General features: G+C 34.7%; 1 protein-coding gene across 16 annotated transcripts in view; it reads left to right on the plus strand.

The window, feature by feature from the left end:
• LOC138064345 (uncharacterized protein KIAA0825-like) overlaps positions 1–17,929 on the plus strand; it is a 262,588-nt gene that overhangs the window by 239,918 nt on the left and 4,741 nt on the right. For 12 of the 16 annotated variants that reach the window (XM_068926406.1, XM_068926400.1, XM_068926405.1 and 9 more), the window contains one exon: positions 9,467–11,796. The exons of 1 other annotated variant lie outside the window; for it this stretch is intronic. In XM_068926406.1, coding sequence (XP_068782507.1) covers positions 9,467–9,581 — 115 coding nt within the window. In that variant the 3' untranslated portion in view covers positions 9,582–11,796. Of the gene's footprint in view, positions 1–9,466; positions 11,797–17,929 lie in introns of those variants that run through there. 3 more of the 16 variants (XM_068926402.1, XM_068926408.1, XM_068926414.1) reach the window with 2 other exon arrangements.

The raw sequence follows: 17,929 nt of genomic DNA on the forward strand, positions 1-17,929 counted from the left end.
GAGGATATGTTTTGGTCCAAATTTGACTAAGGCATATATAAATAATTGTTAATGATATAAGTAATTACAACTGTATAATATAAATAATAACGACTGTGTAAGTAATTGTTTTTGTTTCACTTATTTAAAAAGCGATAACACAAAAAAATGGAAAATGCTTTGCTTTGAACAAAAACTTTTTACACAGTTTTGATTATCTGAAAAGTTGAAAAGATCAGTTTGAGTTAAAAATTTCAAAAATTTTGTAAAATAAAAGATATATTCCAAAAGGACATATGATTTTAAATAAAAATTTAAATTATTTTTGTAAAACATTAAAACAAAGTGTTTTCATATTAGATACAAATTTATAAGGCTATGATTTAAAAAAATTAAAATATTTCCTATAATTTGACAATGAACCAGTCATCTAAAATCTACCCAATTGTTCAAGATCTTTCAGTCAAAAATTTTCACCCAATTAGAATACAAATAATTTATTATTAAATTACAAATATGGTTACAAATTATGAGTATTATTAAATTACAAATAATTTATTATTAAAAAACAAAGGAGGCAGTGGCAGGCACCTTCCCTAAAACTGTTAACTCAAGGTAATTATTAACTTACCAAATGCACTTCATATCTCAAAAGCATTATAGTTCTAGGATCCTGCTGATATAGGTATATTTTTATACATCTTTTATTCCTTATGCTATGCCAGGATCTAATTTGCACTAGAATGCACCTTTGATGTAGTATAGAGTTCCTATTTAAGAAGACACTTATTCCATGACTCACGGTGAAGTAGTGGAGAGCCAGTATGGCAAAGTCATGGACAAATTGTGTATTCTAGGAATTCAGGTGCCTTTGTCCAACAGGATTACTTAGCTGAAACAGTGTAGAAGAAAACTATTAGAAATGAGTGACTTCTCTCTGTATCCCTTTCCTATTACAGGATTTATACAAACTAAAATGCCAGGTTTTTCTTGGGAGTAAATATTTAGGTGACTGAAACTTCTGGTTTTATTTCACTCTAATTGTATTGATCTATTGAAGGCTTGTCACACTCAGAAGAGTATGATTACTCTCCTGTTAATTGTTTAGTGCTTTCCCTTTTCTCTATAGTCTGATTTTGTTATCATTCATTTATTGGTAATACCATACATATAGATATATACACTGTCACACACACACACACACACACACACAAATATATATATATATATATTTTTTTCTTTTTCTCATCCAAGTTGGAAAAAGTTATCAAACCTTTATTAAAAGAGTCTTCCCATGTTTTAGACAGACTAACTATGACATCGAAATTATTGCAAGGTAAATGTTGTTGGACCTAGTATATAAGTTGTGTTGTGTGCAATAGAATATCACAGAAAACTAAACAAAAAACTAAACAGAATATCTTGCTGCCTCAGCAGTCTAAAGAACTTCAGAGCAACCTAGCTGTCAACCTAGGGTGACAGCTTCAACGAAGCTAGCTTGGTATGCGCCTTCGTCTCTCTAGTGTCCCTTATTTACAGCTCTGCGCTAAGTGGTTGTAAGAATGCACTTAATAACGGAAAATTGTCTTAATAAATTTTTTAAAAGAACCAACTGTAATACTGAGGATATAGAGTCTTCGATTTTCTACTGTTATAAATGTAAAGGAAAAAGTTTAAAATAAAAAAAGACCTAAGGAAAAGCTGCATCCTGTGGAAATTGTTTCCCATTCTCTGCAGCCCGTGTCTTGGAGTATGGGAGGTTTGATTCAGTGTCTTTCAAAGATATGGGATAGAAGACACCAAATAACAGGTTGGTTGGTTAAATACTGCCTCTCCTTTCTTATTGCAGCTGGAAAGCTCCTCATAAAATTTCTCCTGTGTGCCTTCCACTGCCCTTGACAACATTCTTTGTGGCTGCATTCTTGCCCTGAAAAAGGGTCTTTCATCATTTTATTCCAACTCCTGTGAAGTTTCTGTTTCAGTTCAGAACTTCTTAAATATCCTTCTCATGTCTTAACTTCATAGCTGGGATAGGTTAACCTATGAGTCAAAGCTCTATTCTCTTTTCATGACATACTTTCTAAAATGTTTCCCATGTACTCATTTCTTCAGTATAAAGGTACTGATCTACTCTCTTTTCCTTTCATTTGGTCTTTAGAAATGATAATCTGTTCATCCCTGTGTCTTCCTTTAATTTTTTGCCTGGCTCTCATTTTTGTGGCATACAAATAATTAAAAATATAAATAACATTTCTCATGGCTTCTTCCTCCATACCGTTAGGAAAAAATAAATTGATTTTGTTGATTGGGAAGATTCTAGGAGGATAGTTTGGTTGGTGTTTGTGCACGTGTGCAAGAGAGAGGAATTTGGCAAAGCTGTTTTGAAATTTTCAGTTTTGATTTATTTCTGAATATGGTGAAGGGCACTAATTTTCACATAAAGCAATATACCTTTCTACCACAGATGAATATTGTTTGATTTTTGGATTGAAAAAGACATATAGACTGTTTTTGCTTGGTAGGTAGATATCGATATTTGCTTGGGGTAGATATTGCGATGTTGTCCCAGTTAGTGAGATTTCAGTGTGAATATTCACTACCAAAATGTTCACATGCATGGATTGTTCCTCTGCATCTTGTTCAATATCAGCCATACAATAGCTGTGCTTTTGATGTCTGCCTGCTGGTCCTCCCCCCCCCTTTTTTTTTTTTAAGAGAAAAAAGGGTATGGTGCTTATGGTAAAAGTGTTCAAGAGATATTAAAAGACAGAGAACATTACTACCCAAATGGCTAAAGCAAAGCAGGCTTCTTTTAAAATATTAAATTTTAAGGAGTTTAAATATTACTTTCAGTCTTTAGAAATTATTTTAACCAAATGCACTTTTATTAAACTATCAGAGACTTCTCTTTTAATTTAGTGCCATTTGAAGAATGAAACATTGTCCTACACAGAAACTGAAAGATTTTTCAAAGCTTGAGATTATGGACCAACACTGGATTCAGATGGCTTTCTAATATAGACATAAAATACATTTTATGGTCTATGATTTTTCATACTACAAAAAGTGTATTTACGGCTGAGATGTGACGTGGATGCTTACAGCTGTATACATTCTTCTAATACTTAAATATGGCAAACAAGATACCAGCTGCTGAGATTTCCAGTCTCATGATGAGATATAACATGCAAGTCATTGATGAAACAATTGTTTCACTGCCTGCAAGACTAGTCTGCTATTGTGCCCATCAAGGACTTCATGAAGGAAGAAGATAATCCACTGAAATGCTCCATGAGCTGGTAGCAAGACTTTCTTTAGCAGCATGATTTCTCTACCCATTGTAGTTCGGTGTAGGGAATACTACTGGCTTTATAGCCAATATTTTAATACATTTAAATGTAAATGGTTATTTTAATCCAAAATAAGCTTCTGAATAGCTCTTCTTAGGGAATCAATACATTCGAGAAATTTTAGTATCTTTTTTCTGCATTTCAGAAGAGAGAGAGGAAAATGTATATTCTGTCTTTAATGAGAGGAAAACGTATACTCTGTCCTTAATGAGGAAAGTGAACTATTCGAGATTCTGGCAAGGCAAGATTGCTAGACACAGTATTCCTCTTGCTCAGGAAGAATATAAATTAAATAAATCTATAGATGGCATGCTCGTACCACACAAGGTTCCTGTTTCCTCAGTTTCATGGCTTGTGAATGAGCAGACTGACCTCAGATAATCCACTTATCACAAGAAGTCTCAAATAGTAGAACTATCAAAATACGCTGGACTCCACACGTTTTCTGTTTCAGATATAAGTGAATATCCAGTACAAAGGCTTAGTGGCTGTTTCTTCCACATGTGTTTGAATTCTCACCAAAATCAGCAAGAGTCCAACCCAGGTGTGAGAATAGGATGAGCGGTAATGGCTTATAACTGGCGAGGATGTTGCAAAAGACAAAAACACACTGCCAGAGCGGCTGCTTCTACTTCACGCCTGCTTTGTCACTTGCCTCTTTCTCTGTTGAGGCCTGCAAAAAAATGGTCAGCAGCTGATAATATCTAACTTAATTATGTTCCACAAGGTAACATTTAACTTTGGGACACACATGGAAACCTCTTTCAGAGAAAATACAGTTTATTATTTCCTTTCTCCTCAAGTTAAAAAGGTTACAGGAAGAATACTCTTTACAAACGGAGGGGCATCGGGAATAGCTGAACTGGGAGGATGCCACAACTGCAAGCATGTCACATGATATAAGAGAATATGCCACAGGTGACAGGGCACATTTAGGCTAAGTCCTTACGTCCCTTGCAGAAAATCTGCACCAGTTAAACTATGGGAAGGATTTCATTTGTCATCACAAAATTGTATGTATTAGTTTTTTATACACAAATTGTCACTTCCTTTTGCCTCATTCAGTTTATGGCATTATTCTTAAGAAAATGTGTTCGGACAACAGTTTGAAAATTATAGCAAAGCAATTTATTGAAGAAAATAAAGATGATTTTTGTAGAAAATATTTTCATCTAAATTACCTGAAACATCTCTTAAATCACTTAAAGATAAATGGGAATATAAGTTAAATTTAAATATCTTTTTTGTTTTCTTTTCCCACTGTTGCCTTATTTCCTTCTTACGTAATACCACGCAAAAAAAAAAAAAAAAAAGACTTTCTCTCCTTGAGCTAACTTGTTTTTATTGAAATTCCTCTTGAAAAATGTAGTGCTTCTGTAATGCTTTCTGGTGATAACTCACCACATAAAAATAGATAAGCTCTAGAGCTTGCATGCTTGATGTTAGGATATTTGAATGGCAGTCTGTGTCTGATTTAGATTAGATATGAATTATGTCGTCTTATTATCTCGATATCAAATATATTGATGTGTTTTGATAAGTACCAATTATTAAATTTAGCTATTTTATTATCATTAAGTGTGAAAATGCATATTTTCAGCTAAGTAATATACAGCGGTACAGTTAAATTTTTCATTGTTTGACAATAGTTCCATACAAGAGGACCCAAGATAACAGTTTTTCTGTAGAAAATAACAACAGTATCGGCATGGCAGTCATATGCCAAAGAGGCATTTTAATTCCAACAGCTATTTATTTTTATTCTGTGGAATTATGTATCATATAACTTTGTTCAAGGCATTAAGAAAATGCAACAGATGTCAAAAAACTACATAGACACATAAAATTCTACTATAAATATTAGGGTGACCCTTTCTGTAAATTTAGCTCTCAAAAATGGCATGGTCAATCTCTCAAATAGTGCCAATAAGGAGATTTTTCAAAGCTTAAAATACATCTAAGTTTTTAAAAGTTCTTAATTTTATTTCAGTTTTGTTCATGTTTACTTTCTCGTTGCTGTCATTTTTTACAAAGCCTTTTTCCTCTAATCTTTTTACACTTGTTAAAAGTAATGAACTGTAAGGAATAAACTTAGTAACTAATCAAATAGTATCTATTACAGTAAACTCCTTAATGAAACTTCTTAAAAGGTGGCAATCTGCAGCAGGTAAAATTTGTGTTGCTTTTGAAAATCGCTGTATGGAAATTACTGTATATGTTACACTTCTGATTTAATATGCCACTGCCTTGGCATTAACTGCATATACTTTCTCTTGATCTGTAACAAGCACCTAAATGTAATATATAGTTCCTGTTATGGTTCCTTTAAAGTGCCTGCATATGAATATATGTACAAGTTACAAAATATAGTCAATACTGCAACAGAAAATCAATGTAGCAAATGTATGATCGTGTATTAAATACAGCCATGCTAAAATGCTCTGCATGCTTTTTAAATAGTGGAAACAGATTGATCTCTGCATCTTTGCAAACACATTTACTGTTTATTTAGCTTTTTTAATTCAGTATAGTCGAGAGACAGAATTATCATAGAACCTGTATACCTATATATAAATAGATGTATTGATGCTAATTATAAACAAGGATAGCATGTTTATACATTGCTAAGGAAAGCTGAGCTGGAATCGTTGGATCTGCCTAGGGCACTGCATACTTTTCCCCTTGCACTTTGTTAGCTTACAGATGCACAAGCCAAGACGCCTTCCTCTCTCACCGCATTTATCAGGGAAATCAGAAGCCCTACTAGTGCTAGCTGTCCTGTTTGACCTCACGCCCTAAGCCACAATCTAGGCTCATCTAATAGCAAAAAACTTCACTGATTTCTGTATTTTTCTGTGCTGAAGCACTGAGCTGTATCTATCTGAAAAAATACATTGCTAGGGTTTTTTCCTTGATTAGCCACATGCAACACAGAGAGAAACAGCATATGGAGAACAGGCAATTCTGTTCAGATGTGCACAAAAATATGTCACCTATATTATTTACTTTTCTGCAGATTTGAAAAAAATATTTCAAACGTTTCATTCTGCAAATACGCAAATGCTCATGACTTGAAAACTGTGCTTTTGTGATTCTACCCTAAAGCTTACAAAAGTGATGGCATTTTATACTAAACATATGCTTTCTTTTAAATTTGAAGAAGGTACTGAAAGTTGAGTTTACTAAATTTCTGGACACTCAGACTTATTATGGTTATATGAACTGTAGGCAAAAGGTAGATGGAGATATGATGGATTGGTTCAAATATCTCCAGTATCCTTTTGGAATGCCGATTTAATTTAATCTTCCAAAATAAAGCCAGACTAAAATAAAATATATGCCAACCATGCTATTGGGAAATCTTCTCTTAGAGCCATGTTACTAATAATTTGACATAACAGAAGTTGCAGGTTGGCTGTTCAGCTAATGAAGCTGGTATTCTGAAAGTAATTCATGATGGTAATTTCATTCACGTTCACATTGCTTGAACTGGCTACTGCATGGCTGGATTTGTGCCAGTTACTATTGCCAAAACAATTGTCACACATTTTAGATTTGCTAGTAAAAACATGTTCCATTTTGGACAAATTTTGGAATAGTAAATGTTGACTCTTTCTCCATTTGAACACAGACACCTGATTTGTCATGCCATTTAGAACAGCAAAGATATGGTGTGGCCTTCTCACCCGCTGTTCAGTAGTCTTTTAAAAAACAACACCCTCCCCAGATTTTATGCATAAGAGTGGAACAATTTCAAAATTAGATGAGCCACCAGGTGTTTGTCAAGCTCACTTCATAGATTTTTAATTCATGGATACTGTTAAGCAAATGCATAGAAGACACTTTTATCCTCATTGGACTTCTTTAAATGCTTTAAAAATAGACTACTTTTTGATAAAATGATAATGTAATGTATTAGTGATAACTTTTATAAAGCGAACACTGAAGAATGTCCAAACGGGATGACATTGAAGATTTTTACCAACACTAACATTTCAGATTCAGTGAAATGTGCTGACAAGTATGAAGTCACTATCTTTAAAAGGAATCTGCTGATTTATTGTTAACCTAAGCTTCCATTAGCAAAGACTGCTCCTTTTCTATGTGTTATGCCTAAAGCAATAACTGTTTTAAATGTATTCCATTTAGCAATTCTAGTTGTCTTCTTTCTGAGCAAACAACTCCTCTACTTAAAAACATGCAGCAAATCATATTAATTAAAATGAATCAATTCAACTGGTAAAGTGGTGTTTCAGAATGACTCTAAGGACCATAAATTCAAATTAAGGGTTCCACTACTTTTTCCTAAGTTTGAAGAGGCTCCTCGGTACATTAGCAAAAGGAAAAGAGGAAGCCAGTTGCCTTGTTTGTCAGTATTCATCTGGGATGCTTACACAAGTAACTGTGCCAAAGGCTCATATGGACAGATGTTATAAACATCTCATAAAGGAGAGAATGGAGCAGACAACCATAATCGTGATTAATTGTACCTAATATTAATATTCCAGTGAGGTGAAGTATGGTAGTAGAGCCATATATAAGTGGGGTATTAATAATTACTGCAAAACTTTGATCATGGGCATACAGTGTGTATCACTTTATTCAGAGTATGCTTTGCTTTTTCTGCTATTTACTCAGTCCAGACAGTAATGTGAGCTGTCAGATTCAATTTTTAAAGTAAAAGCATGATGACTATATGCTATTTTATACATGTTCATTGAATATATTTTTCCTAACTGTATTTTAACTATAAAATTATACTATAGAGACTTGTTCTTTTTCTGGTTTTAGTAAGCTTTTAAGTACAGTTAGAAAAGATAAACATCGTACCCTCTTGCCAATAATGATTGTCCTTTTCTGCAAGTGTGATGAATGCAATGTACTCATCCCACCATTCTGTATTCTGTTTAATTTATTCACCAATCTGTAAACTTGTATTTGACTCCTGGTGTTTTGTAGTCTGAATGAGGACATAACAAGTGTGAGGGCAGGATTAAAGTATTGCTGTGACATTAGTCTCCTGAAAGCAGTCTTTGTCCTTCTGCTCCATTATGTGTCTCCTACTAAATTTATAGGATCATCCTGTGGATCAGTTATAATCTACTATATTTAATACTTGAAAATCTGATTTCTGTATTCAGTAATCGTACTGCTTATATACTTTACTTTTTGTCTTTAGCTGGTATGAACTGGGAGCTTACACTTTGTTATCAATCTCAAACAGAAAGATATCAATATTAAAAGGTTGTCAAGCTCTTGAAAATCTTCAAAACCTCTTTAAAAAGATAGGGTCACATTACTGAGCTTTACACAGGCATAATTAGAGAGGGGGCAATCTTCTTTCCCCCTCCCCCCTCTTCCTTAAAGTGATGCAAAGTTTAACTGGCTACATATCAGCAGTATTTTTGCATTTATTATCCTAATTTTCTGCAAGGGGATGCTGTGTGACCCTTAAGGTGTTTTGATTTAACTCTTAAATAAAAGCAAAATCATCTTCCAGTTCTTCTACTTTTTCACTTTTTCAGTTTTAATTGTATTAGAATTTTGTCCTAAATTAGAAATGAGTATTCACATGGAGAGAGGGAAGATTGTGATACATTGTTTATTTCTTGGGATGATAGGTATGTCTTACTTAAAGAAACAAGAAGCCAGTCAGTTTCGTTGTATTTTTTAATTTGCAAGGGAGTGATGATCGTTCATATTAAATCTTTGGATTGAATATCATGTGGCAGTTGAGTTTTGACTGCAAACTTAGAAAATCTTGAGAGCGTCCGCTTAACTTCCCTTCTCAAAACACTTGTTAGCTCTTCCACTTTTTCCCTGTTAGTTTTACATGGCTTCTAGTCAGTCTTCTACCAAGGTGTAACAGAGAAAGAACATACCATTACACTAGATATAAGTAAGATCTTGGTGTAGTTTTGACAGTTGGTGTCAGTTGTCTCACAAACATGCCAGTTGCATAGGGAGAGATTTTTTGGGTTGTATTTTGTATGATTCACTAATTTCCGCTGATGTACCCCGCAGTTTGGGGGGCAATGAATTGATGGTGGTAATTTTTTTTTACTGTCTTGCTTGTTCTAAAAACTTGCGTATTTAAAAATACTAAGAACATTACTAAAAAGTTATTTTTCTTTCAGGTGGGAGATGAGAGAAGGTGCAGATCTTGAAGATGATGAGAAAGCTATGGTGCAACACTTAAAAAATGTTTATTTCACACAGAACACTCCTACCTCAGAGGATAAAGAAGAATAATTACTTTGACAGATTTCGGGTAGCACCTTTTTCTGAATTCAACATGATTAACTTAATGGCTTAGTTATAACTGACAGAACTAGAAAGCCTGGGAATATATATCCTGAGTAGGAGTTTTAAACTAAAGAATGTTCCCCTGTTATTGTCTAGTCACCCCTCCAAGCAGCAACTATTAACACACGTATAAGGCAAGCAACAAGAGATGGAAACGTGAATGTCACAAAGCATGTAAGGTATATCTTGATACTGTGGAGGCATAAACCTGAATGACAAACCAAGAACTGTTTTAAAATTCTAGAGCTCCCAGTAGCATCTAAAAATAATATTAATTTGGACATGGTCTAAGCAAAGATTGACAGTATGTTTACATCTTCCGTTCTGGAGTCAGAGACAGCCAGCCACAAGGTAGTGTCCGATCAAAGCTCGAGCAGCTTTTTCCTCCCTTGGTGCTTGTGTTCTAGTTAGTACTGACGCTAAATCACTCAAAAGGTGTGAGAAGGGACAGGCATCAGCCATAGGTTTAGAGATGCACCTTTGTACAGGGTCCTTTGTGAGTTGCTCTGGGACGAGAAGCAAAACTGCATCAGCCTTTATTGCCCTCAAAAAGCCAAAATAGTCCTAACTCAACATCCTGTAGGTTATGGTTTAAAAGGCACATTACAGTGAAACCTGTTAGTGGCATTTAAAGTTTTTAGATGCATCTATTTATTAAAAAAAAAATCAATGTATGCACAGGGAGTGCTCAAAGTATTCTAGTGAGTCTTCTAGTGAACTGAGAAGTCAAAATAAGAAAGAATTCAGTATTTGTTTCTGATATAGTAAAATACTATTTTTAAAATAATCTGATATTTTCATTTCCCTGATATTAAATGGTTTATTTTTAGTAAATGTTCTTCCTCAAAGATTAAAAATAGCTATTTGGATATACAGATGACTGTTGCAAAAATAATTTTTATACAGAAGGAGTAGCTCCATAAAAATAATCCATTGTTTTTCTGTTTTTTTCTTCCATTGGAAGTCCAAGGTAGCCATTTTCTCTGTCTGATGAAAGATCCAGGCAAGATGTTGGTAAGGCTACAATCTGAGCTGCAGCTATTCCTGTTCCCACTGCAGAAGCGTATGTGCACTGCTTCTTCTCACAGATGCTATTATGGACATAACTCAGACCATTTGAATAGAGTGAACGCTACTTTACAAAGATGTAACAATGAAGAATTGAGCCCAATGTATTCTTTTTTTTCCCTAAAGACTTCAGCAGCATCATGGGAGACCATAATAGTAATGCTGGCATAGTGTCTAATCTGAAATGCAGTTTTTCCTCATCTTAATTGGTCTTTTTTATCATGTATATAAAATATTGGACTATTTAAAATGAAAACGGGGAGCCCTGCATCTCACAAATCTCCAAAGATCTTATTACAAAACTGCATCAGTGCAAGGGAAGTGAGGCACTGGTATTTCAAAAAAGCTAAGAATATTATTTATAAAAAGAAGCAGACCTTTTCCTCTACCATTGAGATAGTCATTTCAGATCATAAGAAAGTGTTGAAGGGTGAAAAAACATTTTTTCCTTGCTTTGTATTTCAGCTTTAAAAGATTAGTTGTTGTTTTAAGGCTTAGAACATGGCTACAGGGATTGCCTATGATGGCAGGTACACTATGCTGACAAATGAGGCATGCACGCTCCAAGTCATACTAATAATGTGTCAGTGCAAGTGGAAGTTGGAGTACCTGGAATATTCTTTCCTATTTTGTCAAAATCTATTGTACCTAATTAACTTCTTGTGTAGTCATATAAAGTGAATTTCTCTCTATGTGGTGAAACTGGCTGAAATACTTCTTGTGAAAAAGCTCCTCTTCTGGGAAACACTTTTTCTGAATAGGATAAACTTTGCGAGTGAAATAAGGTAACTCAGAAAAAAAATTTGCTCTGAAATGGGAATGTCCATATGGGGAGTTATTCCAAACTGGTTATTGTGCTTTAAATTCACACCTCATTCTGGAATAACCTGAAAACGGTCATGTTAAAAAAAAATCTTTATGCCCCTTCCTCCCTTCTCTCGCTGGCAGATTAATTCAGTAGTAACTCACTGGGTAGCACAAGGATAATTTCGTTTTAGCTTTTCTTAGTAGGAGTATATTTACAATCTTTACCAATGTAAAACTGACAAGATAAAAAAAGAAGTGTGAATAAATCCTGAACCTATGTACAATATTTTAGTTGGTTGTTTTTTTATTCAAACCTATAGGTCTTTAAGAGTGTATGAATGTAAGTGAAATATGCATTTGGAATTGAACTTGTCCCTAAATCCTTGGTGAGAAATAGCAGGGCTTGGTCTATTTGCAATATAATGATCCTAATAACTGACCTTCAGGATATAAAAGTAAAAGCAATATGGCAAAATCACTTATGCAGAATAGATACTTTTGCAACATTCACATTTGTTCAATGAAATTACAGTAATAATAACAGTTGGATAACTAAGACTGATAAATAGCATGCCATTAATTTATCAAGACTGCTTACTTTAAACTTAAACCCTGAACTGAAGGAAAATGAAAGACACCTGAAAGAGCTGATCAATTTTACATCTTAAAGTGTGTAAAATCAGGAATACTTGTGTAACAGAACACTGCATTCTTTGGCTTTTTGTCATAAAACAATAGTTCTGCATTCTTAAAAAAGTTCCATTGAGTCTAAAATTGACCTAAGATTGCTTTCATTTTAGAGAGTGATAGATTCACAGAGCTGCAATGTTTTACTCTCATATTTTATGTGCTGGGTTTTTCTCAGTACTTGTTGATCCAAGAATGTCACACTTTACATTTAGCCTCAATAAATAAAGGCAACGAGGGCCAGATTTTCTGGCTGCAGTGTGGGCCTTGTGTTGCCTGACCACTGCAATCTGACCATGTTCATTGCTTTTGGAAAGACAGTCAAAAATAAGGATTAAGTTTATTGTGTGCAGGAGACCTTTCTGGATGGGCCTCACTGACTTGGCTGAGTTTAAAAAGAAATACTTACTATAATTCTGCAAATTAATTGGACCAGATAGCACAAACCAGGTAACCATGTGTTATTATTAATGCCTATGCCTAATTCTCACCTTATTTTTTACTATGCTAAACCCTCTTTACTCAACTTCGGTTTAAATGAGCGACTTCACGGCAAGGAATATCTCTAATTATGTTTGTTCAGTATCCGGCTCAGGCCACTCCAAACCTTAACATCTTGATACTTTTGAAATGCAGTTAATAAAATTAGAAGTAGGGCAAAAGGGAGATAACATTAAAAGTAATAAAACACAAGAAACAGAAGAGAGAGGATTTTGGAAAAAGACAGACATTAAGACATAGCCCTGCCTTTTAATAACTGCTGTCCTCACAAACAGTCTCCCATAGATCATGTTTTATTCCAGCAGAGGACATTTGTAAAGACCACAGGCAACAAAGCTATTTGTTCTAGAAATATTCATGATGGTAAATGGATGTTCTTTAATTCATCTCTACACCCTCACAGCAGTACAAGGTAGGCATGAGGCCTGACTTCTTCCAATTAGTTTCCTCTTACAGAAATATTCCATTTTCCTCTCAGATAGGAGGTCTTAGTAGGTCTTATACTGCTGACTCTTTTCTACAGTAAGATACCATTTATGTACTAATATAAAACTATTTTATGGAACTCCTTAAAAATATGTGTGCTCATTTTTAGTGAAAGACACTATTCCAACATTCAAGACTATAGTCAAAAGACTAGGATAGGATTAATAGGATTAGACCTATTGCCCTATTGCCCATGAAATGAGAGAATAACTTGTTGGCACCTTGAAGACTTCTAAGCAAGCATATAGATCTTGAGTAGGTCCTGGCTAGTGCAAAGCTGCTTCTCTGTAGTAGTTATCCATGTTGTAAACAGTGGTATGGCCAGGAGCAGAAGCTCTGAAACTATTGCATCTAAGGCCCAGGAAATAGGCAAGTATGAGCTTGCTTTTTATTCTGCCTTTGGACTCTAAGACTTGGGAAGCAGACTAGACTGACTGACATTACAAGGCAAGCAGTACAGGAAAAGCATACAGTCTTGAACAGCTTGCACATTACTGAAAGCCTTGTAATGTCCATCAGTAAAATACCTCATAGCTTCCTCACTAGCTTCCTCTCTAGCAACAGCATTTCAGAATTGACTATTAGCTATTACTGCAGCAAATGAAACGGTAATACAAAGCTGGCCAAAAAAAAATCACTATAAAAAGCAAGGAAACATGCAAACAAGCAAAATAAATTCAAAATCTTATCTCTTTTTCTTGAAAAAAGAATTCTGTAACAAGACTCTCAGGAAGAACTGGTGAATGCCAAGTATTAATGACATAAAATGATCATTAGTTACTTAACAAACAAATACTTAATTTTTCATCCCATTATGTATGTTTTTTCTCTAAAAGTCTATTTACTTTGGAGTATTTGGCCTCCATACAGAAATAGTATTGCATAGCTCTTCGTGTATCATCTTGGCTCTCTTTTGCTTTCCACCTCAGTATCATCTTTCAAGGATGCTGGAAAGACTGACTGGTTAATGTTTGTTATAATTTAGAATATAGATACAACTGGCACTCAGTTATACAAGGGTGGAGCATTCATTATCTAGATTAACTGGCGTAGAGACTTAAACCAGTGTAAGTCCTGTATGGGTTATTATTTCATATTTAAGGTTGTCTGACTACTCCTCCTGCTCCCAACGTTCCTTGTAATACCTAAGCCCTAGATTGTATTTCCTTTAAGTTCTCTGAGTTTTTAATTTACACTTGAATATCCATAGCACATCTGCTTTCCCAAGCTTCAAACATCTATTTACATATCAATAAAGCTGTTTGCCTTCTCAAACCCGATATGGAGTCCTAGTGAAAAAATAAATACATAAATGTAAAATTCAAACCCACCACATTCAAGGTTATCATAGAAGAAACGCAATAGTCATTTTCACTTCTGGTGTTTCATCTTTCTATATATTCCTAGCACCTTTATGGAGTTGTTCTCTTATATTCTGGAAATTTCATTGATTTCTGTCATTCCACATGATAGGCGTGTTTTAAATGGATTTTATTATGTAGATTAAGATGATGCTTTCTCTTTCTAGAGAATGGGAACAAGATTTGGGAGGTATGACAGCTGTGGTTTCTTCGCTTAGAGGTTGAAATAGCAGGTGGTTTTTGTCTGGTGTATGGAGTAGCAAACAGATTACTTTCTCTAGTAAAACAGATGTGGCTTTGGGAATGAAATAACTCTAGCTGGAATCCTACCTGCAGGTATGTATTAAGTTCAGGAAAGTGATGGCTGAACGTTCACTATAAGGAGTTTCTATTCAGAGGGAAAAGGATTAGGTCTCTTCAAACAACAACAGATTTCTGGTTTCTAGTTTTGCTCTTCCAGTTAAGGCTTCCTGATTTCGTACATGTCCATTCAATTTTTGAATGGACAGATTGATGGAGGTTGTTGCATTAATGCAACACAAATGTGTAATGTTCATCTTTTGGCCTTCCCTTCTCTCCAGACAAATAATCAACCAGAACAAGGTAGACATGCTCTTTATTTGCTCTCTATTTCAGACAACTATCCAGGGTCCTGATCAACGTCACTGAGCAACACGGTACTTCTGTCAGAAATCTGTTACCAGAGCGCAGACACTTTTAAACTAATCAGCTGGAGAATGCGTTTAACTTTTCATGTTTTGAAAGGCACTGTATATATCTGTTACATTACTGTTCTTGGATCTGTGACTCAAAAACAGCCAGGTTCACAACCCTTTCATTATAATTCCTTCCCCTTCTGCCCCCTTTCCCCATCCCCCAATTTTGGCTAAGCTGTGGGTTTTACGACAGCTCCAGCTGTTTCCAGATGAGGCTAGGATCACACCTGGCTAAGCAGTGTACAAAATACATGCAAAGTGAGCAACCGTCTCAAAGAACATACAGTGTGTACAGATGAGATAGGAGAGGTAATTCTCCACGCCTGGCAGTGAGACATTTTGCATAAGGCTTTTACCTTTAACCCTACATCCTTTGACATTTGGTCAGACCTCCAATCTGATGAGCTTCATGCTAAGGCATGCATCTATTTATTTTGTGAGAGTTTGTTGGCTTGTTTTTGGTTTGTTTTGTTTTTTAAAGGGGGAGGAGAGGAAGGGGAGGGGATTGTTTGCTTTTTTATATTGGTTTGTTAGTTTTATTATTATTGTGTTTTTGTTATTATTTAGATTTCTTTCTGTCTGGCCTGGTTATTGGTCAATACATGATGATAACAATCTGTTGCAGTAATTTCGGCATTGATCAAGTCACTAGCTGTTGGTGGCAAAAGTAATTTATGGGTTTAGTCTTTCTAAAAAGTACCTATCATGGCCATATGCACTAATTCAGTATAAATACCTCCACTAAAATGGTCTATCATTAGCAAGATTTCTTAGTTCATCGTTGCCAGGTCACTCTGTGATAACTGTATCACTCTTTTTATCCAGTGGGAAGAATAGAGAAATGCTGATATCTTATGTGCTGTGCCTTTTTAGGGATCTCATTTTTTCCAACTCAAATTCCAAATGGTGGACTTAACTGCATAACAAAAAAGGTACATGCATTTGCTTTTCCATATAATGTGTCCACAAACTGGTTAGATGACAGTCGTACAATTAAAAAAAAGAAGTTATATAATACCCTGGAGCAGTCATCTGCTCTAACATGCATAATTTATTTAAAAATCATTTGTGGAGTTAAGGGATTGATAGTTTGGAACAGAAAAATTATAGGTATGCTAAGTATGTTCTTGCAAAAATAAATCATGTAATAATATATTGAGCTCTAATATTTCAAAATTCAAAGTACAATTAAATGGTTTGCACATGTAACAGCAGTGAAATAACTGTGCATGGTTTACATTATAAACCCATATATCTACAGAGTGGAGCACAGACATTGAGTTCTGTCAGTAGAGTTGGTTTCAATCTTTGTTTCATTGCACCAAAACTTTTCATATCACTCTGGCATTTTCTTTGAACAACTATATACAGGACCAAAGAATTAGGAGTGGGAACTTGAAATGTAGATCGCATATATTTAATCTTCACAATAAAAGCAAAAGCGATAAGAGAAAAACAAAGACGTAACAGACTGTAAAAATTCTCAGGAACATATAATCAAGTGTTAGAGTGAATGTCACGACAGATTTATGTATGTTTGAGTTTCTGCAAAAAATGCTGAAGACAAATTTGAGAATATTTGTTTATCATCCTTTTGGCACAATAGCAGGAACCAAAATAAATTATCCAAGAATAAGACATAAGAAACACATTCCGGGTGTAAACAACAAGCAGAGTAAGAATTTGGAATTAGAGAAGGAAAACTTTCAGGCAAAAAGGAAGAAACATTTTTAAGCTTTGCAGAGCACTCAGGAGCAACGTTGGTTTTTCATGAGTTTTCATTATTTCACAGTTTTTTTTTTTAACTTTCTAATTTAATTTTCGTGAAAAGTGTGTATCAAAGGTAACACGTCATCGTATTTCCCAGGAAAAGTTCATACATTTTTATTTTTCATGAGAAGTATTCTCTGTATTTATATACTCTACAAAAAAGCCTATTCCATCAATGTCAGCCCACAAGAACAAATGAAAAGGAACTACAAAGGGAATTCTAAAGAGTTTTTTTTTTCTTCTACCATCTTTTCTTTTGGGCTTATGCTCAGAAGCATTTTCTGGGGCCTACAGGACATGGGATAGTTTTTCCCAAGAATCACAGCTCCTTCAAGCCAGCTGTTCTTAAACATGCCTGCTAGATTACAAGGCTAGGCCTTTTTTTTTTTTTTTAACCCCTGGAAATAGTAGCCTTCATCATCAAACAAGTTTAATTTTTAAGATTAAAAAAAAAAAATTAGTATGTGTTCCAAATCTGTAGGCTGGCAAGAACTGGGTTGATGTTGTTCAATAGTGAGGACTCTATTGTGGAAACAGAGTGCTTGCCTTTAAATAGTATGGGGTGGTTTATCATAAAGTATGTAACACGAGATGGAGAGTAGGAAAGAACAGAAGTAGTGGATTTATTAATGTAGTTCTTCTCAACCCTGATACCTTTTACATCCTTTTGTCACGGCAAAGGATTCCTAAACTAGGTCACCTTGTTCATTTTTAAGATTCGATACAAAGCTCAGGTGGTATAAACAGCCATTATTGTAAGTGTAAATCAGACCTATCTAAAATCAAATATAAAGCGATCGATCTTAGCATACTTGGGTGCCTGCTGCTAACCATGTCTGTGAGGTTTAGAGTGCTCTTAACCAGCAATTATCTCACTGAGAACTAAGGATGTTAATAC

This window comes from Struthio camelus, chromosome W (assembly GCF_040807025.1).
Source record: "Struthio camelus isolate bStrCam1 chromosome W, bStrCam1.hap1, whole genome shotgun sequence".
In the NCBI taxonomy this organism is placed as follows: Eukaryota; Metazoa; Chordata; class Aves; order Struthioniformes; family Struthionidae; genus Struthio; species Struthio camelus.